General features: G+C 46.1%; 1 protein-coding gene across 1 annotated transcript in view; it reads right to left on the reverse strand.

The window, feature by feature from the left end:
* LOC311245277 (SH3 and multiple ankyrin repeat domains protein 2-like) overlaps nucleotides 1-26,506 on the reverse strand; it is a gene marked incomplete at both ends in the record, with an annotated part of 187,162 nt that overhangs the window by 87,009 nt on the left and 73,647 nt on the right. The window contains 1 exon segment of the mRNA XM_084335113.1: nucleotides 21,721-21,803. Within this exon segment, the coding sequence (XP_084191239.1) occupies nucleotides 21,721-21,803 (83 nt within the window).

Raw genomic sequence — 26,506 nt, forward strand, 5'->3', positions numbered from 1 at the left:
GGGTACAGTAGAGTTGAGTGTCATACTAGTGGGGTACATTAGAGTTGAGTGTCATACTAGTGGGGTACAGTAGGGTTGAGTGTCGGACTAGTTGGGGTACAGTAGAGTTGAGTGTCTGACTAGTGGGGTACAGTAGGGTTGAGTGTCAGACTAGTTGGGGTACAGTAGGGTTGAGTGTCAGACTAGTGGGGTACAGTAAGGTTGAGTGTCATACTAGTGAGGTACAGTAGGGTTGAGTGTCATACTAGTGGGGTACAGTAGGGTTGAGTGTCGGACTAGTTGGGGTACAGTAGGGTTGAGTGTCATACTAGTGGGGTACAGTAGGGTTGAGTGTCATACTAGTGGGGTACAGTAGGGTTGAGTGCATACTAGTGGGGTACAGTAGGGTTGAGTGGCATACTAGTGGGGTACAGTAGGGTTGAGTGGCATACTGTGGGGTACAGTAGGGTTGAGGTACAGTAGGGTTGAGTGTCCGACTAGTGGGTTACAGTGGGGTTGAGTGGCATACTAGTGGGGTACAGTAGGGTTGATGTACAGTAGGGTTGAGTGTCCAGCTAGTGGGGTACAGTAGAGTTGAGTGTCATACTAGTGGGGTACAGTAGGGTTGAGTGTCGGACTAGTGGGGTACAGTAGGGTTGGAGTGTCGGATTAGTTGGGGTACAGTAGAGTTGAGTGTCTGACTAGTGGGGTACAGTAGTTTGAGTGTCGGACTAGTTGGGGTACAGTAGGGTTGAGTGTCAGACTAGTGGGGTACAGTAGGGTTGAGTGTCAGACTAGTGGGGTACAGTAGAGTTGAGTGTCATACTAGTGGGGTACAGTAGAGTTGAGTGTCAGACTAGTTGGTGTACAGTAGGGTTGAGTGTTAGACTAGTGGGGTACACTGTAAGAAAAAAATCTGCAAGAAAACGGTAAATGCCTGGCATCAATGGTTGCCAAATACTTACTGTCAGATTACAGTAAAATCAAATACATTTACAGATTACAACCTTTATTTAATGGTTAATATTTTGATAAAAGGTAATTTACTGTATTTTATGGCATTTACACTTAAAGTAGAAAAACAAAAGTAATCTGTAATATAATACAGTGAATTTCCATGAAAAACATAAAAATGTTTACAGTGTAGGTGTTAGGTAGAGACAAAAGGACGTGTATTGAGGGGGAAGCCAGACGTCCTTCCACCACAATTACCTAAAAAGTGATTTGAGGACTTGGATTCAATAAGCAAATCATAGTTCATTCCATACTGGATTCAGACTCAATAAAAATGCTTCCAAGCCTCAGAGGTATGCTGGTACAACGGGGACGCTGCCAGAACACGGAGTGAAACAGCTCTTCTCTAAGTAAGCAGGTCAGGACAATGTCATTCCCAGAAGACGCTTAGTTGGCACAGTCAATCTTTCTTGAAAGGGCCACTCGACTGAGATAAAAAGCTGATTCATTTATGTTCACATATAATATTCCAAAACTATAAACAGTCTTCTGTACGTACGTATGTATTTGGATTGAGAGTAATTGAGACGTAATGAGTTTGAAGTTGTCAAGTGAATTCAAGTGTTCAAGTATTTATGTATTGTTTATTCCAGGTAGTATTAAATATAGCAAAGTCAAACAACATAAGAAATATATAAATAATACATGGATTAAATGCTTTATAATTAAAAACATTCAGGTTGTTTCATGTAGGGATGCACTGATCCAACTTTTTCAGTCCCGTTACCGATACCTTGGCTTTGGGTATCAGCCGATACCAAGTACCGATCCGATACCCATTGCTCAATTAATAAACTGTATGCCTCACTGTCTGGAAGAGACTGGGATCATTCTTTTGTGCAAGGCAACATCAGGCTTGACTTAAAACATTACTTTCCTAACTTAGTGAAACAAAATGTAACAAATTAACACATAGATATAAATGTACTGAATTGTTATTTATTATTAAAATTAAATAACAAAAAAAAACTAAAAAGTATAAAATATAAAACAATAATAATAATTATTAAAATTGTCTCCGATACCCGATCTGGCTATTTTAGTCATATCAGGGCCGATATCCGAACCCTAGGGCTAGATCCACAAAGAATGGATTGCACGGTGCTAATTGCACCCTTACTTACAATTAATTATGATTGAAAATGGGGGACCCTGATGTAAACAAGATGAAAGTCTTTCTCTGGTCTGCATCCCCTTAACAATTGTGTGTATTGAGCCGTACTGTACTGTACCCATTCTGCAATCCGTTAATACAAATTTCATTCAATCAATCACCGTGCAATTCCTGTGTGCATGCGCGGTGCACATCCGTGCGTGTGCGTGCACGCGCTTCTGCTCACAAAACTTTGGTCCCATGACTGGGTGCAATTAGCACCGTGTAATCCATTCTTTGTGGATCTAGCCCCTAGTATTTATTAGTCAAAAGAAATAAACCATTACAACCAAATGTCAAACAAACTAAAGTTTTGTTTTTATCTTTCTTTGGGGGGGGGGGGGGCAACAGAGCTAATACGTATAGGACTGTCCTTAACTCAAATAAATACATAGTCCGTTAATCAATTTGTTGATTTCATTGACAAAAAGTGATTTATTTCAAAGAGCTAAACTCGCTCAGGTTATGGAATGTGGTTTTTAAAAGTGGTTTCATGATATATTTTTGAAGTTGTCAGACAAAGTGCATACGCCTGCTTCCTGGAATAACCCTGTCCGTTTTGGCCTCAGAACTACAACAGAATTCATAGATAGACTCACAGACAGACAGACAGACAGACAGACAGACAGACAGACAGACAGACAGACAGACAGACAGACAGACAGACAGACAGACAGACAGACAGACAGACAGACAGACAGACAGACAGACAGACAGACAGACAGACAGACAGACAGACAGACAGACAGACAGACAGACACACATAGAGATACAGCCAGACTATATAGATAGAGAGAGAGAGAGAGAGAGAGAGAGAGAGAGAGAGAGAGAGAGAGAGAGAGAGAGAGAGAGAGAGAGAGAGAGAGAGAGAGAGAGAGAGAGAGAGAGAGAGAGCGAGAGAGAGTGAGAGAGAGAGAGAGAGAGGGAGAGAGAGAGAGAGAGGGAGAGGGGGGAGTGTGATCACAGAGAGAGAGCAGTACATCACAATTACAAACGCATATTTATACAGTCTATAGAACGCACATATTTATGGCTAAAGAACATCATGATTGATCACAATTGCTTGAGACTGTGTGAGCAGTGTCTGTGTGTGTGTGTGTATGCTTGTGAGACTGTGTGTGTGTGTGTGTGTGTGTGTGTTTGTGAGTCTGTGTGTGTGTGTGAGAGAGAGAGAGAGAGAGAGAGAGAGAGAGAGAGAGAGAGAGAGAGAGAGAGAGAGAGAGAGAGAGAGAGAGAGAGAGAGATAGATAGATAGATAGATAGATAGATAGATAGATAGATAGATAGATAGATAGATAGATAGATAGATAGATAGATAGATAGATAGATAGATAGATAGACACACACACACACAGTCAATCAGTGATAGATAGAATGAAAGAGATTATACACAGACAGACATACAGACATACAGACAGACACAAACAGACAGACACAAACAGACAGACAGATAGACAGACATAAACAGAGATAATATTATTAGCTATGTTCTGCATGACTGGGGCTAGCCATGGTCTCTATGGTTACTAGGCAGTCTTTCGGTGTCTGTCTCAGCCAGGGTTCAGCCAGGTCTGGCCAAGTTCTAAAGACAATGGAGACACTCGCTGTGTCCCTGGCTAGTGGAGACAAGGCCACAGCACGGCTAAACCCTGGCTAGTGGAGACAAGGCCACTGCACGGCTAAACCCTGGCTAGTGGAGACAAGGCCGCAGCATGGCTAAACCCTGGCTAGTGGAGACAAGGCCACAGCACGGCTAAACCCTGGCTAGTGGAGACAAGGCCACAGCACGGCTAAACCCTGGCTAGTGGAGACAAGGCCACAGCATGGCTAAACCCTGGCTAGTGGAGACAAGGCCACAGCATGGCTAAACCCTGGCTGGTGGAGACAAGGCCACAGCATGGCTAAACCCTGGCTAGTGGAGACAAGGCCACAGCATGGCTAAACCCTGGCTAGTGGAGACGAGGCCACAGCATGGCTAAACCCTGGCTAGTGGAGACAAGGCCACATCATGGCTAAACCCTGGCTAGTGGAGACAAGGCCACAGCACGACTAAACCCTGGCTAGTGGAGACAAGGCCACAACATCGCTAAACCCTGGCTAGTGTAGACAAGACTATGCAGATGTGATACACAACAAGACAACTTTCTGATTCTGATTCAGAGAGGGACAGAGAGAGAGAGAGAGAGAGAGAGAGAGAGAGAGAGAGAGAGAGAGAGAGAGAGAGAGAGAGAGACCAGCTGGGAGAAGGGGTGATGTGTAAGAAAATATGCATACTGAAACTGAGGGGTACAATTCCCTGACTGTATTGATAAGTATGGTATCATTAAACCACTACCGCTTTATGTACTTTAATTACTGGCCATACAGTACATGATATATAAATATGATGAACACTTCCCACAATGAATCGGTTCCACACCAAATGGTAATTAAGTATTTATTGCAGCAAAAGGTACATAATATACTTCTCTATTTTACTTTGGATGCGCTTATAAGGCAAAGGAATGTGCGTAGGCAAATCAATAATGAATGTCCATTCTCTGGTTATGCAGGAGGTAATTATACAACCTGAATCTTAGGGAATTATATCTATGGTACACTAGTAATATATAGCGGGAGATACTGGAAGGGTCCCCCCGGTTGTAAGCCAGCAGGGGTAGAGGATCTGTCGGTAGTAGAGAGTCTGGTCAACGATGACTAAGGAGACTCCAAGTACAGGAGACGGTGCAATAGTCTCTTGATCCACAGACGAATACAGCTGTTCTCCGTAGACTGTAGCTCCACAGTGAAGAAAGCTAGCCGGCCTCAGGCTCTCTGAGGCGCAGACTCGACGTGGCTTCTCACAGGGTAAATCCCACACGTGTAGGCGTCGGCGATTCTCCGCTCCATAAATCACAGGACCAAAACAAATATAATCCAGCCGCAAAGGGCTATGTAGTCGTCGGGTAGATTAATCCAGTGTACATGTCCACACGGTTCTCGTCTAGGTCTCCTCGGGTGAAAGCGCCATGAAAGCAGCCCAGCCTGGATAAGCACTCTAGCTGGTACGAGGAAGCGTTGGTGATGCTGGTCACTGTAGAACTTTAGCCGCACGATACACTATACACAAATAGACTATTACTGACTTAATAGAAATATGTCGCACTCGACGGTATAGCGCCAAACTCTGACAATTCAGTTATTAATTCGCACGCGGTCTCAATGCTCTATTTGGGGCCAAACAGGCCATACTTCACCGCACGGAGTATCGTGGGTGAGGCTTCAACTTATTGGGTAACTCTACTTCTGTATTCACCTGCGCCATATTTATATGCACGGCGAACAATCTAGTGCCAACCTCATTTCTGTCTCGTATCCCTGGGCAAGGCCGGGCATGTACAGACATGTCTTGACGGTGGCTTTGAACCTGACTCTGGAGGCACGGCTCTGGCGCCTGTGGACCGACCGCTGTCCAATAGGAGAATGAAATATTATGGTCTGTAATAGGCTAAAGGGATATTCCGTGTATATGTACAAGGAATATACAAGGGATATCAAACGACATACAAATACCATGCAATATATATCAATCAATAAATATATATATTCGGTTTAATCTGATCCTTTGTAACAGCCGCCTCCTAATTAGTCCCACCTAATTAGCTAAGCAGAGACAGATTAACCGCACTGTCCACTACTCAATATTTGTTGTGAGGGGTCGGGCAGTTCACAAAGTCATGGGGTCATGGTCGTCATCGATAGTATCGGGGAGCCTTGGCAGTTCTATTAGCCTCGCCACGGGTCGGGTGTAGATCCGTCCTTGGACGAGCACTTCGGCTGCTCGGACCTTTCCGTCGGCACCGGTGATCACTTTGCTTACGCGGCCAGCCGGCCACATAGCTCGGGGTAGTGACTGGTCGATAATCATGACGACTGTTCCTTCTGTCAAATTGTCTCTCTCTTTCACCCATTTCTGGCGGGTCTGTAGAGACGGTAGATAGTGGAGTAGGAAGCTGTTCCAAAACTTGTCAGCCAATACTTGACTGTACCTCCACATTCTTCGGCCGTTCGCTTCTTCAGGCCTGTACATTGTCTGTGGTAGCGCGGGGTCCAGCCGCCCCATCAAGAGTGTGTTGGGGGTGACTGGGTCGACATCTGCTACATCACTTGAGACGTAACCGAGGGGCTTTGAGTTCAATACTCCCTCGATCTCCGTGAGGACTGTCATTAGGACTTCTTCCGCCACGGTCTGGGCCCCAAGCACGGCGTACAGGGCTGTCTTTATTGAACGTACTTCTCGTTCCCAAGTTCCACCGAAGTGAGGTGCGTTCGGGGGATTAAACTGGAAGTCAATCTGGGATGGAGCGAGGTGGGTCTTAAGTTTTGGGCCCATAGCTTGGAAGCTCTCTCTCAGCTCTCTTTCTCCGCCTTTGAAGTTTGTCCCGTGATCAGACAATAATATAGACGGTTTGCCTTTCCGCGATGTGAATCTTCGGAAGGCCATAAGGAATGAGTCTGTGCTCATGGTTGGAAGGAGTTCTATATGCATCGCTCGGGTGGTCATGCATTTGAATACAATACCCCACCGCTTCTCGGTTCCTCTTCCTTTCTTTATATACAGCGGGCCGAAACAGTCCATACCGGTGGAGTGAAAAGGCTTGTCGCCGAGTCGGAGGCGACAGGGAGGTAGGTCAGCCATCCGGGGTATACTGGGCTGCGCTCGCCACTTACGACAGTCTAGACAGGTTCGCTGGAAGCGCCGCACTGCTTCTCTCCCTTGCAGTATCCAATAACGACGTCTGATCTCCGCGAAGACTCTCTCTGCCCCGGCGTGATGCACATCCTCGTCGTATTTCTTTATGATCAGCTCTGTGACCTTGTGTCGGCTGTTTAAGACTATCGGGTACTTGACGTCATCCGGTAAGTCTGGAGCTCTCCGCAGACGACCACCCACTCTGATGAGACCATGGGCGTCGCTCTCGGGGGCTAGGTGGAGCAGTCTGCTGTCTGATGGGACGGGCTTTGCTCCCTGTAGAGTGTAGACAGTCTAGCTCATCGGGGAACGAGTCTCTCTGGGCTCGTTGTAGTAGAAGATGTTCTGCTTCTTCGTAGTCAGCTGCTGTAATGTCAGTAGTGAGCTGAACCTCTGGGTGGTGCCACAGGAATGTCTTTAGCTGCGCACTCTCTAGGGTGAGGCAATCGTCTATGTCGGGGTCTGTGGAGACGAGTGTGTTCAATCCACAAAACATAGATTTCTTGTTTTCGGCCTCCTCTTTACTCGCTTCCCGTGGGGTGGGTGTAGGCCACTCTTCTTCCAGGAGCTTGAGGAACTCTGGCCTGTCACTGTATAGGTTGTGACGGGTGAGGTCATCCAGGGACATTCCCCGGGTGATGACGTCAGCTGGGTTGTGTTTTGTGTCCACATACCTCCAGCTTGCTACTTCTGTTAAATCTTGAATCTCTGTGACTCTGACTCCCACGAAGACCTTGTATCTGCACGAATCAGACCGGATCCATGTGAGTACTGTCGTGGAGTCTGACCACAAGATTGTTCTTTGCACCGGAATGGTGAGTTCACCTTGGATTAACGTGGCGAGTTGCGCTCCTGCTAGGGCTGCGCAGAGCTCTAGACGCGGGATAGATTGTTGCTTTCGTGGGGCTATTCTTGAGCGAGCCAGGATGAAAGCAGTATGTATTTCTCCTCCCTCCTCTCGGGCACGCAAGTAGGCCACCGAACCGTAGGCTACTTCGGAGGCGTCGCTGAAGACGTGCAGGTCCATCTGGCACGTCTCCGGCCTCACTGTGGGTGGGAAGTAGCTGCGGCGTATGTTGACACCTGGGAGTGAGCTGAGTTCCGTCTCCCACTCTCTCCATGTGGATGCAAGGTGTTCGGGTATGGGGTCGTCCCAGCCCTGGTCCTTGTCCCATAACGCTCTTACAATCATCTTTGCCCTGGTGGTGTAAGGTAGAATACATCCCAACGGGTCATATTGTCTGGCGAGTGTTCTGTATACACTCCGTCTGGTGGTCGGTAGTGCAGTCGACCTTCCCTGCTCCTTGGTCAGGGGTGTGTGTTTATAATGGAGCGAGTCTGTTTTGAAGCGCCAGACTAGTCCTAATGTCATTTCTTGGGCTTCTCCTGGGATGGTCGCCATCCAGGTCTCGCTGCTTGCTGCCTTGTCCTCGGGGGAGAGGCTGCGCAATACTTGCGGGTCGCTGCTGGCCCACTGCCTGAGATCAAAGCCGCCTTTGATCAGGGAGGCGCGGAGCTTGAGTAGAAGGGCCTCGGCTTCTTCTGGCGTCGAGACGCTTTGCAGACAGTTGTCCACGTAGAAACTATTTCCTACACTTTGTCGGACCTCTTCATCAGCTGCTGGGTCCTCTGCGACGTGTTTTTGCAGTGCAAACGTAGCACAGCATGGGCTGCATGTGGTTCCGAAAGGGAGGACTTCCCATTGATAGATGGCTGGTTGCTCATCCCCGATCCTCTCTCTCCATAGGAACCGCAGCAGGGGCTTGTCCTCCTCCACTAGTCTCACCTGCAGGAACATCCCTTTGATGTCGCCGCTGATGGCCACCTTGTCTTGGCGGAAACGTAGTAACACGCCTAGTAGAGAGGGGCCGAGTGTTGGGCCGGGCAAGAGCTCTTTATTCAGATTTTGTGATCCGATCTGGTAGCTGCAGTTGAACACAATACGATCCTTGCCGTTGTGGTGGACTTTGTGGTGCGGCACGTACCATGATTCGGTCGTCTGATCGGCCTCTTTAATGTCAATTTTCTTTATGTGTCCCGCTGTGATTAGCTTGTTAATCTCAGCGCGGTACACAGTCTCTTGAGCGGGGTCTCTGGCTAGGCGCCGCTCTGTGTTCAATAGATACCGCTCCGTCGCTTCTTTTGGGGCGTGGAAGGTAGGCATACCCTCTCGCCTCAGGAGTGGAGTTGCGTATCTCATCACTCCGTTGACTTTGACTCTCTTTGTCCCCTGCTCGAGGAGGGCTATAGCGTAAATGTCTTCCTTGGAACGAATGTCTTTCTTTTCGTTCTTAAAGGGCATTGTCTCTAGTGTCCATAGCCTCTCGACATGCTGTAGGAGGGTGGTGTCTTTTTCTGTCACTCTGGAGTGGAGGCAGTTAGTGGCTGCTGTTCGGTTAAGAGACTTAGCGAGGGGGCCTTGTAATGTCCATCCTAGGCGGGTCTCGACCGCTGCAGGACAGCCTCTGGGCCCTGTGTGGACCCGGTCTATCGGGACGATGAGGTCTGCATGGTCGGAGCCTATCAGCAGGGTCGGGGTGGCACCGTCTATGAGCGGTATAGGTAGTTGACGCAGGTGCACATATTTATCCATCAGCTTGGCGATGGGGTAGGTGTACTGCGACAGGCCTATTTCTTGGCTGGTGAAAGCGTTAGTAATCCTATACCGTCTCTCTGGCTGCCCGCTTGCTGCGATAGTGAAGGAGACATTCTCGCCCTTTATCGTCTTTAGATCTCTTCTTATTGTCCGAATCGTCATCTGGTTTTCGCTCCCCCGCAGCCCCAGCTGGGCCGCAGCGGACGCGAGGAGAAGGGTCTTCTCTGACCCGTCGTCAAGGACGGCGTAAGTGTCCATGACCTTATCTTGGTAACTCAGTGTTACGCGGACCACCTTTAAGAGCACCCGGGCGCCCCCGCTGCTGGCGGGGTCAATGTACATAACACTTGCCTTTGTGCTGCTTGAGGGTGCAGGCTTTCTTCTGTTACTGTCGTGTAGGACATCTAGGTGGGCTCCGTCACACCGACTACACCTCTTCTTTAAGCGGCAATCGGCTGCCATGTGACTGCGCGCACATCGGTAACAGCGTCGGTTGGACTTTATCCATTGACTCACCTCGTCGGCGGTCATCTTCTTGAACGTGTCACATTGTGACAACCAGTGTTCCTTTTCGCAGTACGGGCACACCATCTTCCACTTCTCTTTCATCGAGGGGGTACTGTGGTTCTTGCTGCTCGGTACTGATTCTGATTGGTGCATGACGGTCACCAATCTTCGGCCATCGTTTGCTCTCCTAGGTCCCTCTCTGGAGCTTGGGGTGCTCCGCATGAACGTATCCAACCGTAGGCTGTTGACTTCTCTCGCCAGGAAGTCGGCTAGGTCTAGGAGGGATGGCTCGGGACCGTTAGGATCACGGTGGTCTCTTTGCCGCCTGAAGCGCTCTTGTCGGGCGGGCGGAAGCTTCTCTAAAATCCTCTCGACATTAGAGTTTGCGTACAGTTCGTGCATACCCTTTTCTCTTTGCGCCCCCAGCATCCCTACCAGGGATTGTACCTTGATAGACAGGTCATCTAGTGAGCGATTGTCTGTGGCTGGGGGTAGGCGGTCAATATGCCTTATCTCTTGTATTACGTAGTCCCATATGCGTCCATATCTTTGGTTGAGTGCTGCTAGAGCCGCTGTGTATGGGGTAGTAGAGGTGGCATAGGCCAGCGCTATATTGTGCGCTCGGGGCACCTTGAGGTGCTTCAGTAGGATAGCATACTTGTACGGTTCATCAGCTACATCGGACATCATTGTCTCTAAGCACATTCGTAGCTCCGTGTACTGTGCTCTGTTCTCGTGGGTGAACTCCGGAAACGTCGGTGTGCCAATGTATGATGCCATGGATGGCTGGCACATCGGTGAGCGTTGGAAGAGAGGCCTCCTAGGCGAGTCTCCTCTTACGCCTCTTAGTGGGCTGGTACCTGCTGGGTACCATGGCCCGCGTATCCAGGTGCTGTTCCTCGGGGCTGGTCGTGCGTCAAGCTCACCCGTGAATTGAGTTGGGGGTCTGTAGCGCAGAGCCGCGGGGGTAGAGCCTGGGCTGTACTGGACCTCCTGGTCCTGTGGAGTACTGTGCTGCTGTCGGGCTTGACTCTCCTCCTCTCCCTCTTCTTCTTCCTCTGGCAGGTCCTCTAGATCCTGTAGTCGTCTATTTAGCCTCTCCGCGGTGTAGACCGTTTCTTCCTTGTAGCTGGGTCTCACTTGGACCGGTCGGGGAAGGGGTTCGGAGGGGGGTATAGGCTCTCTCTGGTGGTCGGGCTCAGGGTCGCTTGATCGGGTAGGGGAGGGTGCCCTTGACCCTTGTCTTGACGAGGCCCTGGAACCCCGTGCGGAGGGAGGGGGTGTTGCCCTGGTGATCAGCTGCTCCATTATCTGCGCTTGTAATCGGTCGCGCTCGGCTTCGCGCTTGGTGAGAGCGAGGTCGGGCTCTGCTTCTCTTTGGGCACCGGCAGCGGCGCGCTGGGCTTCGGCGGCGGCGCGCTGGGCTTCGGCCCGGTCCCTTACCATATTCTCTTCCGTCTGAAGGCGTCTAATCTCTAGACGTATACGATCTTCGTCGCTCCGTTGCTGCGCCTGAAGGCGTTCTCTTTCCATGGAAGAATGTTCGCGCTCACTAAGCGTCTGTGCTTGGAGTCGATCGCGCTCTGTTGAGGCTGCTAGGCTGGCGAGGAATGCCTGTGCCAGCATCTTGTCCGCCTCGCTGGGGGAAGACGCTGGTTGAGGTGATCCGCTCCTGGCAGTACTCGTTGGAGATCTGTTCTCCTGTGGCGAGTCCTGGAGATCCATCTCCGGGGTGCTCTCCTCTTCTTGTAGCGGGTAGAGTTCCATCCCTGGAGGGCTGTCTTTATCCTGGAGCTCTCCGGGGACTACTTCTTCGGTCTTGGCGGGGGGTAAAGTCATGTCGGGTCCCTCCTGGTCCCTACCGTGAGCTTGGTCAGTTACGTTAGAACCCACTAGGGCCTCTATTGGCGGGGTAGCCTGGTCGATAGGGTCGGACATAATTTTACTATCTACTTTTTCCGCGTTTACCGTCTGTAGAAAGCTAGGTAGTATATTGGCAACGTAATCCTCTAAGTACTGAGGTGTCTGCCGTCTACGCTGCGGGCGATCTACTTTAGGAAAACCGTTTTGTGGAGTGTTCATCATAGGCCATGTCAATATTAATACCACTATATTAATATTACACTAGTTACCCTCCGGCTCGAAGGACCAATTGTAACTGAGGGGTACAATTCCCTGACTGTATTGATAAGTATGGTATCATTAAACCACTACCGCTTTATGTACTTTAATTACTGGCCATACAGTACATGATATATAAATATGATGAACACTTCCCACAATGAATCGGTTCCACACCAAATGGTAATTAAGTATTTATTGCAGCAAAAGGTACATAATATACTTCTCTATTTTACTTTGGATGCGCTTATAAGGCAAAGGAATGTGCGTAGGCAAATCAATAATGAATGTCCATTCTCTGGTTACGCAGGAGGTAATTATACAACCTGAATCTTAGGGAATTATATCTATGGTACACTAGTAATATATAGCGGGAGATACTGGAAGGGTCCCCCCGGTTGTAAACCAGCAGGGGTAGAGGATCTGTCGGTAGTAGAGAGTCTGGTCAACGATGACTAAGGAGACTCCAAGTACAGGAGACGGTGCAATAGTCTCTTGATCCACAGACGAATACAGCTGTTCTCCGTAGACTGTAGCTCCACAGTGAAGAAAGCTAGCCGGCCTCAGGCTCTCTGAGGCGCAGACTCGACGTGGCTTCTCACAGGGTAAATCCCACACGTGTAGGCGTCGGCGATTCTCCGCTCCATAAATCACAGGACCAAAACAAATATAATCCAGCCGCAAAGGGCTATGTAGTCGTCGGGTAGATTAATCCAGTGTACATGTCCACACGGTTCTCGTCTAGGTCTCCTCGGGTGAAAGCGCCATGAAAGCAGCCCAGCCTGGATAAGCACTCTAGCTGGTACGAGGAAGCGTTGGTGATGCTGGTCACTGTAGAACTTTAGCCGCACGATACACTATACACAAATAGACTATTACTGACTTAATAGAAATATGTCGCACTCGACGGTATAGCGCCAAACTCTGACAATTCAGTTATTAATTCGCACGCGGTCTCAATGCTCTATTTGGGGCCAAACAGGCCATACTTCACCGCACGGAGTATCGTGGGTGAGGCTTCAACTTATTGGGTAACTCTACTTCTGTATTCACCTGCGCCATATTTATATGCACGGCGAACAATCTAGTGCCAACCTCATTTCTGTCTCGTATCCCTGGGCAAGGCCGGGCATGTACAGACATGTCTTGACGGTGGCTTTGAACCTGACTCTGGAGGCACGGCTCTGGCGCCTGTGGACCGCTGTCCAATAGGAGAATGAAATATTATGGTCTGTAATAGGCTAAAGGGATATTCCGTGTATATGTACAAGGAATATACAAGGGATATCAAACGACATACAAATACCATGCAATATATATCAATCAATAAATATATATATTCGGTTTAATCTGATCCTTTGTAACACATACCGTTTTCGTTATTTTTGTTTTGCAATACTGTTTTATGATTTTCATTGAGACATGTTTTGAGTGGGCATAGGGCTGACCTTCGAATTGCTTTTTTGGAATTCGAAGCTTCGGGGCCGAGATTCGATTTTAATTCAAAGCTTTGAGATTTTAAATTTTTTTTAGGTTGTCAGTGCTGTAAAGTTTAAACCTTTTTAAATCTTAGACAAACTAAGCCGTAAGCCGTCATTTGAGGCTTTATAAAAGCAGCACAATGAACACAAATCTGTCAGTGCCGAGTCCGACCTCATCTTAAATAACAAACAGCATTGCTTGTTGTAGTTAACAAAAAGAGGCAGAGTTGATTTTGCAAAAAAATATATATATATATTTTTTTTTATTATCGAATTTTATTTTCATATTCGAATTCCATGCCCATCGAACGAAGCTTCGAAGTATTTAAGACAGCCCTAAGTGGGCAGTCCACTGTTTAGACAGTAGGAAGGCTGAGAGGGAGACAGAGTAGAGGAGACACAGGAGAGAAGGTTCTTTATTGAGACAGTAGGAAGGGTGAGAGAGACAGCCTTTGGCTCAAACAAGGGACTAAACACGTTTCGCAATTATGCCACATCAATGTGGAACGCCCTACCCAAAGCTGTAAAGGAATGTGAATCACTACCCACTTTCAAAACCACTCTCAAGGAGCACCTAAGGGAGACTGCAATTCGAAACTGGCCCCTGTAAATGTCCTAACCCAACCCCCTCCAATGTACAGTAAATGTCCTAACCCAATAATACACGAGACCCTCTTCTTGGAACCAAGTATGGTTTTGTCGATATTCCAATGTACAGTTTTGCTTGTACAGTTGTACAGTTCCCCCCCCCCCCACCCCACCCCGCCTATCCAACCCCCCCCCCACACCCAACCACCTCCAATGTACAGTTCCCCCCCCACCCCACCTACCCAACCCCCCCCCCCACCTACCCAACCTCCTCCAATGTACAGTTTCTACGTCAAATGTATACTCTCTTTTTTAGACTCTTTTTGTATCACAAACAGTACTGTATTTGTAAATCTGGTATGTCATAAATGTATAGATGTAGCAGTACTGTCTATCTGTATGTCGTGTATGTCATATATGTTATGATGAATTGAAAATGGGGGACCCTGATGTAAACAAGACGAAAGTCTTTCTCTGGTCTGCATCCCCTTAACAATTGTGTGTATTGAGCTGTACTGTATTGTACCCATTCTGCAATCTGTTAATAAAGTTTTCAATCAATCAATCAAAAAACAGAGTAGGGAAGACACAGGAGAGAAGGTCCTTTTTGAGACAGTAGGAAGACTGAGAGGGAGATGGAGTAGAGGAGACACAGGAGAGAAGGTTCTTTATTGAGACAGTAGGAAGGCTGAGAGGGAGACAGAGTAGGGGAGACACAGGAGAGAAGATTTGGGCAGAATTTCAACACAATGGTGGCTTCTATGAGGAATGCCAGGTATGTTTAACCTCTTACCGGTCCCAAAATGACATCACGTCATAAATCAATCTGTCTAGACTGTATGACATAATGTTCGTTTTTCCCCCCAAATGTATCCAACAGTAAACATCCTAACCATGTCACAACAGCAGTCATAGTGTATATTTTCAGCAATACGTTTGTTCACCAAATAATAGGTTAAAGTGTTATTAATGAAATATGAGTTTAGGAATAGTGTATTCAATAGATCGTGAATTTCGACCGGAAATCAATCCGAGCGGCCATTTTTCTGTAGTCATTATGATGAAGGAAAGACAGGGCAATGAGCGTTGAAACTTCTAAAAACGACATCTCCTAGGATTCTCTAGCTTTCTGGAAGCAAATTACTTCCTGATTATTATTTTTTATTTCTCTTATTTCTCTGGATTATATACCACAAAACTGAACGTTATTGGCATAGTTTGGAGCACAGTTAGTTTGTCTCCCTTATATGAACATTTAGCGACCATCCGTGTTGAAATCCGTTTTCAAAATGTGGAGCGGTCTCAAAAATAAAAAGCTGACTGTAAATACAGTAGATTTCATTCTCGGTTCTTCATGCACGCCTGGTGATACTAAACCCAAATTGAACTCTGTCATTGGAACGAGTAGATTTGGCCTGATCCATAGATGTGCAACATCGCTATAATAAGGTAATTTATAGGCCTGCTATTCTATTCTATAATAATATTTCAAATTGCATGAGTCCGGATGGCAGAATTCAGTACTGTATCTACAAAACCTTCTGTTTAATCATCTTCATTTATTCATTTCCAGATATTTTGTACACGTGATCTCAAGAAGGTACTGACTGAGCTCATTTTTAGCGTGGTGTTATTCACTGTCAAAGATGCAAAGAAAAATCATAAAAATCATATTCTCCTTTGTTTCATCACAATTTAAGCAAGCCTAGTAATAGACACACTATTTCTGACACTGGGAATACATGTCCTGAGGTCCATAGATGTCCCTAGATACCAGGAACATGCAAATGGACCTTGTAGAAGTGGAGCAATATTCCATTTACTTAGATATGTATTTTTAGGCGGATTTTCAGAAAATAGGGCTCAGGCTTAAGAGGTCAAACAGTGCAACGCAGATGCTGTTATTATCGTTCTACTCTTCTCCTGAACACCCTGCCTACTTTGCTCTCTCCTCCATGACATCTAGTCAGCGGTGAGCGTAGCTCAGGTCGCATCCTATCTGAACGCACCATTAGCTACTATAACACTATCACATTTTGACATGACACAATTGCAGTGTTTAACATATTCATATATTCATATGCACAGTGTTTATAGTATTGCAATACTATATTGAATTGTGGCCCCTGTATGAGATATAATCAGGGAACAAACTTAACTTTTTGATTTACCAGCCATTTGGCTGGTAGATTTTAAAAACTACCAGCCATCCAGATGTTTTACCAGCCAAAAATTATAAATAGCTTTTTAGTATATCGCCATGTGTTATTATTACTATATAATACTCTCGTATGCTATTTTCAATTAATATCATAAACAACATAAGGAATATTAGCATAATTTTGAGTGGACTGAAGGAATGAGTCAGCGTTAATAGTTTTAAATGCAAATAATTTATTGCAAATTTATTTACAATATGGAAGCAAAAGAATTAAAAGAACATATTAAAACAACTTCAAACAAGATAAACAAATCCATACTTGCCACCTACAAGGCAACAAGGGATGTTAGCGGAGTCTGTAATGCATCCAGCCTTGTATGGAATAATAATATAATAATAGATAATAATAATAATACCGTCCACCCCTAATATAATATAATAATAATCTGGTCAGCAGCCTCCACTGATGTAGCGTGATTCAAACCCCCTCAATGTGCAGTTTCTAGTTAATCAGTTAGTCAGTTACGCAGCCTCCACTGATGTACAGTGACGAGTGAATCTGGTAGTTGGTTTATGACGTTACGAGTTAATCAGTCAGCAGCCTCCACTGATGTTATGACGTTACAAACGCGAAATAACATTATACATTATGCTCCGCGAAATAAAGAGAGCTTATTATTAATCAGTCAGCAGCAGCCTCCACTGATGTTATGACGTTACAAACGCGAAATCACATTATGCTCCGCGAAATAAAGAGAGCTTATTATTAATCAGTCAGCAGCAGCCTCCACTGATGTTATGACGTTACAAACGCGAAATCACATTATGCTCCGCGAAATAAAGAGAGCTTATTATTAATCAGTCAGCAGCAGCCTCCACTGATGTTATGACGTTACAAACGCGAAATCACATTATGCTCCGCGAAATAAAGAGAGCTTATTATTAATCAGTCAGCAGCCTCCACTGATGTTGACGTTACAAACGCGAAATAACCAGGGTACAAAATATGCCTCCACATATTTGGTCAAATCAAATGCAAAATTAAATATCAGAGCACAATCAAAAACACGATTGCAGGTTTTTTTGTAGGCTAAAGAACGGATGAAGACAGACCTCGTGTGCGTCTCATGTTACAAACTTGATCTCGTGAGCAGAGCGCATCTCATTTACATTTAAAGGTTCATTGTTTGTAAACATTAGAACGGACACGTGAGACGTGACACACACACACACACAGTTTCACTTTCGTTTCAACTCACCACGCCCGCATCCAATAGGGGCCAGCTGCAGCCCCGGAGATTGTTCCAGATTGGGCAACTTTCGCCCGCTCCCACGACATTTCTCCCTCCAGCTGGAGGCTACTCATATCATATTAATGCCGACGCATGCAGTGGATTTTGTTGGCCGCCAGATGGCGCCCAGGCCTTAATTTATGACGGCCAAACATTAAATCTACCAGCCTGTGGCGGTGGGCGTGTGACTATTTTGTACCCTGGATATAATATGACCAGATTCTTTCCACTAAATAAGCCCCTATGTCACCCTGCTGCTGAATCAGCTATGCACGCACGCATGCACGCACGCACGCACGCACGCACACACACACACACACACACACACACACACACACACACACACACACACACACACACACACACACACACACACACACACACTCTCACACACACACACACACTCTCACTCTCACTCTCTCTCTCTCTCTCTCTCTCTCTCTCTCTCTCTCTCTCTCTCTCTCTCTCAGGGGAGAGCTCTCTCTAGTCAACACTGAGGAGAAGTGACATGATGGGCTACTGAATAATTTCTGGAACACATGGCGGGAGAGAGCTTATCATATAGTATGTACTGAACTCATCTAGTAACATACAGAACAGAGAGTTTATCATATAGTATGTACTGAAATCATCTAGTAACATCCAGAACAGAGAGCTTATCATATAGTATGTACTGAAATCCTCTAGTAACATCCAGAACAGAGAGCTTATCATATAGTATGTACTGAAATCCTCTAGTAACATCCAGAACAGAGAGCTTATCATATAGTATGTACTGAAATCCTCTAGTAACATCCAGAACAGAGAGCTTATCATATAGTATGTACTGAAAGCCTCTAGCAACATCCAGAACAGCAGAGGTGTAAGTGCTGGGAGTCCCAGAAAGAGGCCCCTCCCATGGGAGTCATTACTAATATCAACAGGCCCCTTTATTCCTGACCCTGGGCCCTGCCTGGTGGCTACTTCTACGGATGCAGCGATACAGGTATTGGTTATGGCTGTGATACCATGCACTGTTAACAGAGCTGCGCTCAGAAGACTGTAAATGTCTGGCAGCAACGGTTTCCAAATACTTACTGTCAAATTACAGTAAAATCAAATACATTTACAGATTACAACCTTTATTTAACCCATTCAGCGCCAACCACGAGTATAGTCGGGTTAACTCGCCATCGCTTGAGTGCCAATCACGAGTATAGTCGGGTTTTAATCGTTATTTCTTTTATTAGCGATATCCATACATTTTTCATCCATCCAGCATGACGTTATCATTGGGAATGGGTCTGAGCTCGCAAAGGGCAAATACCGCTGCCTATCGTCTCCCAGATGGTATTGCACATCATTGGATTGGATTGGCTGGGACTGTGCATCAAAAAAATAAGTCCGGTCCAGGTTTTACTTCTCGGGCATGCAGCTGGATACTATTGCATTGACTGGGGGGACTGGGAGCATCGTGGATCATTGTGTTTTGGACTATAACGTTGGATCAATGGACGCGATCGATATTTGGAATGGCGATCAGGAATTGGATTAATCTTTTTGCATGACATCAGATGTGAGGTAAGGCCTTTATGTTAAGAATCTTGGGATAATCAGATGTTCCTTTCTCCGCCATCGGAGCGTGTGTGTGTGTGTGTGTGTGTGAGGTTCGCGCAGACCAAAGTATGGAGAAGCGATTTTTCAGACCCCAGTTCTATATGAGGACACATATACTATCGATAATCTAGCGTTTATTTGAAAACGATTCATAAATCAGCCGAAAAATTACAACGTGTTTTGTGTATTCCACTAAAGGGCTATTATCGTGTCTTTCTCTGGAATTACTAGAAATCTCCAAAACTATACTCGTATTCAAAACGGTATAAAACGGAAATGTACCGATGAAAAAACAATCCGTTTCGTACATGTTGACTGCAAGCAAGTCATTGATAAGCAACGGGTGTATTAGACCCATAGCCATAATTTAAGATATAGTTTAAGCGTTCGCAAATATCCCTGTCCTCCCATTGATTAAAGCGGTGGCAATCTAGACCTAATTTGGTCATATGGGCGTGGCTCTGAATTAGTTAATGGTTAATATTTTGATAAAAGGTAATTGACTGTATTTTTATGGTATTTACACTTAGAGTAGAAAAACAAAGGTAATCTGTAAAACAGTGAATTTCCCGTGAAAAAACTTTTTTTTTTACAGTGCAGGCTAAAACAATCCAATATGTGTGTAGCAATGCTAGAAATCAAAGTAAAGCAATGTGATTTGCTGCAATTGTAACATAGGAGCGTGTTAGGTCTATCTAATTGAGAAAACTTTATTTTTACTGTATATTTCAATCAATGTGTGTCCAATGTACCCCAAACCGTCTAAGTCAACATTACACTGTTCAGTTTGGATCGGTACTTGCTAGCAACTAGCAATTATTGTACCCCGGCCCGCCTGTGAACTGCTCGTAAATAATATGCTAATGTAAATGTCTGGATTGATACTGACAAATTGCTTTTATATTTCCAAGCAGTGTTTTATACAATACATAATTTGTAATCAATCAGGGGACCCTGATGTAAACAAGACGAAAATCTTTCTCTGGTCTGCATCCCCTTAACAATTGTGTGTATTGAGTTGTACTGTACTGTACCCATTCTGCAATCTGTTCATTAAAGTTTTCAATCAATCAATCAATCAATCAATCAATCAATCAATCAATCAATCAATCAATGCTTTGCAATTGCCTCTGTTGACGTGAATGTGTAAACAGAGGTGCAATGACGTCATTTGGGAAGGTGGGTGTGTACTTAGGCTGGTAAAGCTATGCCTCCTAAAGTGTGTAAACGGAAGTACAGGAAGTACAGGCTACAGGATTTCCGGTTTCGACAAAACAATTATAGAAACGTGTGAAGTGCCCAATATTTCCTCGTTTAAGCCACTGCAACGGCTTTGCCTGAATAATTTACTACATGACCGGGACGTTCGAGCTTGTTTGCCGACAGGATTCGGGAAAAGTTTGGTCCGTTCAGAGGCAGCTTCCAGGGGAAGTACATACACCGGAAATTCTACCCCATACACATGTTCGGCCGTAGTGCTTTACCAGTCTTTATCTCACGGAGGAGATAAAACTGGGAACGAGGTTAGTGTGTACTGCTCCGGGCAGGTGAGAGTATCCATGTGCTTTGACCATTCAATAAAGTCAGTGGCAATTAGGCAGATAGAATCCATAGGCTGTGTCCTTTAAATGAGAGGTGGGCACACGTCGCAACCTCCACCCTCGTATAGAACACAGAACATGCCACTACTATACTACTATTAGTATTATACTACTATATACTATACTACTATACTTATTATTCCCCCTCAAATGTATATACTCTCTTTTTAGACTATTTTTGTACTCAAAAACAGTACTGTATACTGTATATTTGTAGATCTGGTATGTCATAAATGTCTAGATGTAACAGTACTGTCTACCTGTATGTCATGTTATGATGAATTGAAAATGGGGGACCCTGATGTAAACAAGACGAAAGTCTTTCTCTGGTCTGCATCCCCTTAACAATTGTGTGTATTGAGTTTGTACTGTATTGTACCCATTCTGCAATCTGGTAAAATATTGATAATAATAATAACATTTTCAATCAATCACTACAACTTCCAATCAATGACGTAACTCGCAGCTATAGTTAGTCTGCTTCTCTCAGTGGTGATTTTCACAATAAAGTCGTCATGATTATTATCAATGAAGTTAACTTAACAGCTAAAAGGGGATATTACACGGTGTACGTTCTCTCACGTCACTGACGATGACAGACAAACAGCACGGGAGAGAGCGGGGGGGGGGGGGGGGGGGGAGACACGGGTGAGAAGAATGAAGGAAGGGGGGACCGGGGAGAGGAAGATACGGACAAGTGAACGGGAGCAGAGCGGACAGCTACTGCCGGGCAGCAGCAGCGGGGAGGAGAGGAGGAGAGGAGGAGAGGGAGGGGAGTAGAGGAGGAGAGCGAGGGGAGGAGAGGAGGAGAGCGAGGGGAGGAGAGGAGACACGGAGAGGATAGGACAGGAGAAGAGAGGAGGGGGGGGGGGGTGATAAAAGAGGGTTATTCCTGGTACCTTTTGCGCCCCGCAGCACGAATCCAAAGCCCTCGTTGTCCTTCTTCTGCAGCAGCACGGTCTTCTCGTCGATAACACAGTCGCTGTGGAGGAAGTTCCGTGCATAGCGGGAGTTATTATTACAGCCTACCATCCGCATCACGGCCACGGCAGCTCGGCCTGAGCCCCTCATCCTTCCCGGCGTGGAGGAGAGGACAGGGCAGGGGGCTGCTGGCCGAGAGCCGTGGTGGTGGAAGCCGCTTCACGCACCGGCACCTCCTCCTCCTCCTCCCGGTGCGTAAACGGTAGAGGAGCGGCGTGGAGAGGAGCCACGTTGACCGGGAGTCGGGACTCAAACGCCCGTTTCACACCTCGTCGTTGCGCGGCGATGCGGTAGTAGGTGCGCGGCGACGCGTTTGGATCTGAAGGAACCCGCACGACGCTCCATTGACTACAGATCAAACTCCTGCGTAATTACGCAACAAACATAATATATCGAGTCAGGTCCGAATTTCTTTGTCGTCGCGTTAATAAAGTTCGCTGGCCCACCATGAGTGCAAGCTGCCAGGCAGCATCTCATCATCAAGTCGACGTGTTTCAATCCCCTCCTTCACTGTGGAACGTACAGCTGCCTTGAACGGTGGTCGTGGTGGTGGTATTATCCACAACAACGATGAAACGTCACCGTTTACAGTAGCACCCAAAACAGAATAATAATAACCCCACCTGCTTTAAGCCCACCCCAAAACAACGATGATGCCGCCAGCCAGAGAGGCGGAATTAAGAGATGATGATGATGGATGATGAAGATCCTGGCGGGGTAGCACCCCGACACATCTACAGAGTTCACTCCATATGGATGGATGAGAGCAGAGGGGGAAACATGGTGTAGAGAGAGAGAGAGAGAGAGTGGGGGGGAGAGGGAGGGTGAGAGAGAGAGAGGGGATGAGAGAGAGAGGGAGGGTCTCGAGCGAGAACATTTGAATGAACAAGTCTGAAAGATGGAGGAAGGTTGAAATAAGGTCAATTGATGTTGTTGATGATGATGATGATGGTTATTAAGCTATTTCTGTATATAGTATAACTGGATTGTGATGATAATAATAATAATAACAACAACACTAATAATAAGTATTATTATTATTATCTAGACAGGAGCTTAGATGCTCCGAGTGATAGAAAATACTGGATATATAGCCTAGGAACTACAGACTGATATACCAAAAAAAAAAATATATATATATATCATACACATACAAAAGGCTACTACACTTCTGGTGAGATATGGTCGCTTAATAACCTAGTCATTAAATATTAAATCGATCAAAGACAGAGAGCTAGTGAGAGAGACAGAGAGATAATGCTACCAGGAAAGAAATAATATAAAAGAGAGAAAGTGTGATGAGAGAGCAAGAGACACAGATATAGAAGGACATGAGAGTTTGTGTGCTGGTTGCTAGGCAGGCTGGGAGGGATAGATGCTGGTTTCCATGGTAACCAACTCTAGCTTTTGGAAGCAGGCGTGGTGGCTGAGATGTCACTGTCTGACCGCCTGCGCGTGCGTGTGTGTGTGTGTGTGTGTGTGTGTGTACAGAAAGAGAGAGAAACCGTTTGCTTGTGTATGTTTATTTGTGTGTGTTTGTGTGAGTCTGTCTGTCTGCGCATTTCTTTAAAAAAAATTGTGTCTGTGTGCAATGTGAGTACAATATGAGATTGTGTGTGTGTGTGTGTGTGTGTGTGTGTGTGTGTGTGTGTGTGTGTGTGTGTGTGTGTGTGTGTGTGTGTGTGTGTGTGTGTGTGTGTGTGTGTGTGTGTGTGTGTGTGTGTTTGTGTGTGTGTGTGTGTGTCTGTATGAGGGGCTGTTTAGGCCATATACCGTCACTGTCACAAACACAGGGATGAAGATTCAGAGGATGATCATTATGACGACAATGATGATGATGGTGGTGGTGGTGGTGAAGATTCGGAAGACGATGGTGATGATGAAGATGAGGCAGAGTGGGATGAAGACGTCATTGTCATTGAATGTCAATATGAGTATCAATAGACCCTGAATTAATCATACAGCAGCATCACAATCCTAATGGATCAACACACTGAGCTGCCCAGTGCAACCACAGTCTGACACTGTTGACCACTAGGAGCTGCCCAGTGCAACCACAGTCTGACACTGTTGACCACTAGAAGCTGCCCAGTACAACCACAGTCTGACACTAGGAGCTGCCCAGTACGACCACAGTCTGACACTGTTGACCACTAGCTGCCCAGTACAACAACAGTCTGACACTAGGAGCTGCAGTACAACCACAGTCTGACACTAGGAGCTGCCCAGTACAACCACAGTCTGACACTGTTGGCCACTAGGAGCTGCCCAGTACAACCAGTCTGACACTGTTGACCACTAGCTGCCCAGTACAACCACAGTCTGACACTGTTGACCACTAGCTGCCCAGTAAGACTACAGTCTGACACTGTTGACCACTAGGAGCTGCCCAGTACAACCACAGTCTGGTACTGTTGACCACTAGGAGCTGCCCAGTACAACCACAGTCTGACACTGTTGACCACTAGGAGCTGCCCAGTACGACCACAGTCTGACACTGTTGACCACTAGGAGCTGCCCAGTACGACCACAGTCTGACACTGTTGACCACTAGGAGCTGCCCAGTATGACCACAGTCTGACACTGTTGACCACTAGGAGCTGCCCAGTAAGACTACAGTCTGACACTGTTGACCACTAGGAGCTGCCCAGTACAACCACAGTCTGGTACTGTTGACCACTAGGGGCTGCCCAGTATGACCACAGTCTGACACTGTTGACCACTAGCTGCCCAGTAAGACTACAGTCTGACACTGTTGACCACTAGGAGCTGCCCAGTACAACCACAGTCTGGTACTGTTGACCACTAGGAGCTGCCCAGTACAACCACAGTCTGACACTGTTGACCACTAGGAGCTGCCCAGTACGACCACAGTCTGACACTGTTGACCACTAGGAGCTGCCCAGTACGACCACAGTCTGACACTGTTGACCACTAGGAGCTGCCCAGTACGACCACAGTCTGACACTGTTGACCACTAGGAGCTGCCCAGTACAACCACAGTCTGACACTGTTGACCACTAGGAGCTGCCCAGTACGACCACAGTCTAACACTGTTGACCACTATAATAACTTTAATAATAATAACTTTATTTATATAGCCCCTTTCATACATGGATTGCAGCTCAAAGTGCTTCACAGCAAATCACATACAATGAACAGGCATAAAATTAGCATACATTTGACAGAATAAAAGCAATGCATAAAGTAAGGACATAAGAATGGGTATAAAAAGACAATAAAAGTAGTGCAATGTAGAAAGTGCAGACATAAGAATAGGCATAAAATAAGTACAATAAGTACAGTGTTGCTGGAAGGCATGTGAACCCCCCCGGAACAGCCAGTCCCCCAAACACACCCACACATCAATCCCCACCACATCCCCATCCAAAACACCCCCATCCCCCCCCTGATAAAGCACGTCATGACCGGAGGAAAACACAAACAGCCCGAATACACCCGGACCATTCACCAAACACAATGACCGAACGTGAAACTGACCACAATGACCAAAATGACCACACTTTCAGCCGCCCGGTACGATGATGTTGACCAGCAGACTCCCTCCTCAGCACAATCCATGCTGTTCTCAGACCAGCTGCAGCTAGTGAACCACAATCCATGCTGTTCTCAGACCAGCTGCAGCTAGTGAACCACAATCCATGCTGTTCTCAGACCAGCTCCACCTAGTGAACCACACTCCATGCTGTTCTCAGACTAGCTCCAGATAGTGAACCACAATCCATGCTGTCCCTCATACCAGCTCCAGCTAGTGAACCACAATCCATGCTGTTCCTCAGACCAGCTCCAGCTAGTGAACCACAATCCATGCTGTTCCTCAGACCAGCTGCAGCTAGTGAACCACAATCCATGCTGTTCCTCAGACCAGCTGCAGCTAGTGAACCACAATCCATGCTGTTCCTCAGACCAGCTCCAGATAGTTTGATTTAATTTTATTTTAAATCTTTATTTCGAACATGTAAATAAATACAAACAATATAAAATCAAAACAAATCATTGATCTCAAGAAATTAAATGAAAAAAAAAACAATAATAAACAAAAGCAAAACATAACTCAATTTACATGTTCGAAAAGGAGTAGGAGGAAGTATACACTTATTTAATCCTACCTCTTTTCCACTACTCAAATGAGTGTACTAATTAAAAACTTTACAAAACAAATATATATGCAAAACAAAAAACAAAAACTATGTAAAACATGAAAGAAATAAAATAAAAATGTAAACACCCGTGAATGTCAAATCCCTTCCTCATCGCTGTACCTCGTGAACATCATTTCCTTATAGGCCTACTTCAGTTTGAATTGTTATTTGGATATTTAGCCACAATCCATGCTGTTCCTCATACCAGCTCCGGATAGTTAGCCACAAACCATGCTGTTCCTCATACCAGCTCCAGATAGTTAGCCACAAACCATGCTCTTCCTCATACCAGCTCCAGATAGTTAGCCACAAACCATGCTGTTCCTCATACCAGCTCCAGATAGTTAGCCACAAACCATGCTGTTCCTCATACCAGCTCCAGATAGTTAGCCCCAATCCATGCTGTTCCTCATACCAGCTCCAGATAGTTAGCCACAAACCATGCTGTTCCTCATACCAGCTCCAGATAGTTAGCCACAAACCATGCTGTTCCTCATACCAGCTCCAGATAGTTAGCCACAAACCATGCTGTTCCTCATAC

The sequence above is a fragment of the Notolepis coatsorum genome (assembly GCF_963971535.1).
Source record: "Notolepis coatsorum genome assembly, chromosome: 18".
In the NCBI taxonomy this organism is placed as follows: domain Eukaryota; kingdom Metazoa; phylum Chordata; class Actinopteri; order Aulopiformes; family Paralepididae; genus Notolepis; species Notolepis coatsorum.